At 29.8% G+C, this 2674-nt stretch overlaps 1 protein-coding gene across 1 annotated transcript; it reads left to right on the forward strand.

The window, feature by feature from the left end:
- Positions 1–3: 3 nt before the first annotated feature.
- On the forward strand, positions 4–2487 carry LOC112451721 (fatty acid synthase-like; the record flags this gene model as incomplete). The annotated part of the gene is made up of 5 exons (XM_025011543.1): positions 4–69; positions 295–526; positions 1014–1432; positions 1610–1903; positions 2251–2487. Coding segments are annotated over 5 exons (1227 nt in total), but the record flags the coding sequence as incomplete, so codon positions are not given.
- Between the last annotated feature and the right edge of the window lie 187 nt (positions 2488–2674).

Below are 2674 nucleotides of genomic sequence, written 5' to 3' on the forward strand. Positions count from 1 at the left end.
ACAAGAACGAGTGTTCTTACAGCAATTTCTCTGTCTGAGACTCAAGGAGATTTTTTTCTTAAATCTCAGGTATGACATATTTAATTAATATATAAAACTCATAATCAAAAGTTAAAGAAATGATAACTGTGTAAAATTCTTCTTTCAAAGATAAAAATCTGTTTCCTTACTGTATAAGAAGTATAGATAAATTATATACAATAAATTTTTAAGCAGTTTTAAAAATATACGTTTAACTTATTATTTATACATTTTAATACTCTAAGTATATTCAGAAACATGTATTGTGATTAGTTTGCTGGATTACCTATGATTGCATGCAACATTTCTCTCATGGCCAATCAAATTTCTTACTGGCTCGGCGTTATTGGACAATCGCATAATATTGATACTGCATGTAGTTCAAGTAACGCTGCTATAGTGAAAGCTTACAAGCTGATTCAATCCGGAGAGTGCGACGCGGCTATTATCGCTTCCGCCAATCTATGCCTCCATCCTTATGTACAATTTCAATTTTACCATCTTGGTATGTATTTATTATATCTTATTATATTGTATATTATATATTGTATGGATCATAAACATTATTTGATATGTTTATTTATATTTGAGCAATTTCCACGTCAAATCGGACGAGAATGACCTCGTATTTTAAATTGATCAAAATCGACAAACTTTTGTTGTGTGTGAATTATATTAAGATTATGTTATTATTTTACGTTTTTGTTTATCCAATAACGTGCTCTGTGAAACAATCGCATTCTTTGTCCATAATGTTCAATAAGCCCATGCTTCCTTTCTATCCTTACATTTAGGCCGGTATTCATAGTCGGTTCTTATTTCAAGACCGTCTTAAGTAATGTCTTAAGATGCTAATACGGCTCTGTGATTGGTTCATGACGTCTTAAAATTGTACTTAAGACGGTCTTAAATATAAGAACCGACTATGAATACCGGCCTTAGATATTGAATCGAAGCTTGAAGAACTTTATTTAATAACAATTTCCTTCTAGGGGTTTTATCTTCTGATGGTTACTGTAAACCCTTTGACGAGGAAGGCGCCGGATATATGCGTAGTGATACAGTCGCGGTAGTATATCTGCAAAAGGCAAAAAATGCAAGAAGAATATATGCAACTCTCGTACACGGTAAAGTGAATTGCGATGGTTTTAAAAAAGAAGGTGTAACTTTTCCATCGGTCGAAAAGCAAAAAATATTATTGGATGAATTTTATAAGGAATGTATGATCTCACCTAATGAGTTATCTTACATGGAAGCTCATGCAACTGGTACTCTTGCCGGTGATCCCGTAGAAGTTATGTCTATTGACCAGGCTTTATGCGCTAAAAGAAACACTCTTTTATTGATGGGCTCGGTAAAATCGAATCTTGGACATTCCGAACCCGCCAGTGGCTTTTGTCAAATCGCAAAGGTACATTTGTAATAAAATGATTTAACATTTATTTATGCTTAAAATATGATTATAACCCTTTATATTTCCTTACATTATTATAATTTTATATAGGTACATATGTGTCTATATAATATATTTATAAAATAATTATTATAATTATAATTACTGCTAATAAAAAGATGTGGTTTCTTAAAGGTATTATTAGCGATGGAAACTGGTATAATTACGCCTACTATACACTTCAAACGTCCGCGAAAGCAGTTAACTGCTATTATCGAAGAAAGAATAAAGATCGTCACTGAACCAACAGAATGGGAGAATGGTTATGTAGGTATCAGTACTTATGGATTTGGAGGATCTAATAGCCACATATTATTAAAATCAAATCCTAAACAAAAAATTAACAATGGAGCTCCAAATGATGATTTACCTAGGCTTGTAGCTGTGTCTGGTCGTACGGAGGAAGCAGTTAAAATCATCTTAGATAATGTAAGCAAATATTATAATGGCTTATTTTATTTATTTCAGAAATCATTTTTGATATTAACTTTGTATTATCATATAAATATAACAAACTTAACAATTAAATATACACACGTGTATTTATATAGTGCCTAAAAAGGTATTTGCGTATATAATTGCTTTCAAAATTATTTCGAATTTGCACAAAAAAGAAAAGTCAATGTATTAAATATATATTTATTTAATATATTAAGTAATAATAATGCATTTAATAATTGCTAAAGTAAAACACTGCAGAATAAGATAATATTATCGTTTTTTTCTGTAAATTATTCCAAGAATTATAGGATGTACATTCTTGTCACTGAATGCAGGTGCGAAATCGACCAATAGATGCTGAGTTTATATCTCTGCTACATCACATTCATAATAATGATATAGAAGGGCATCCTTACAGAGGATACATGATAACAGGGTCTAAAATATCTCATAATACAATTAATAAAATAGAACATACTCCATATGTCAGAAGACCGATTTGTTTTATATTTTCTGGATTAGGATCTCAATGGTTTGGGATGAGTAAGTAAATATACTATTATAAAAGATTTTAAATGTACACATTCAACAAAGAAAAATTTTAAGTTATAAAATATGTAAGTATACAGAACGTACAAATATAGAGTGTTACAATCATGATCATAACATATTCTTATCTAGTATGTTATCAAGCTTATAATAATATATACATAAAAGTTTGATTTATTGCTTATTATTTATTAAGAACTTAATTTATTA

The sequence above is a fragment of the Temnothorax curvispinosus genome, unplaced genomic scaffold, assembly GCF_003070985.1.
Source record: "Temnothorax curvispinosus isolate PA1 unplaced genomic scaffold, ASM307098v1 QBEX01002457.1, whole genome shotgun sequence".
NCBI lineage: Eukaryota > Metazoa > Arthropoda > Insecta > Hymenoptera > Formicidae > Temnothorax > Temnothorax curvispinosus.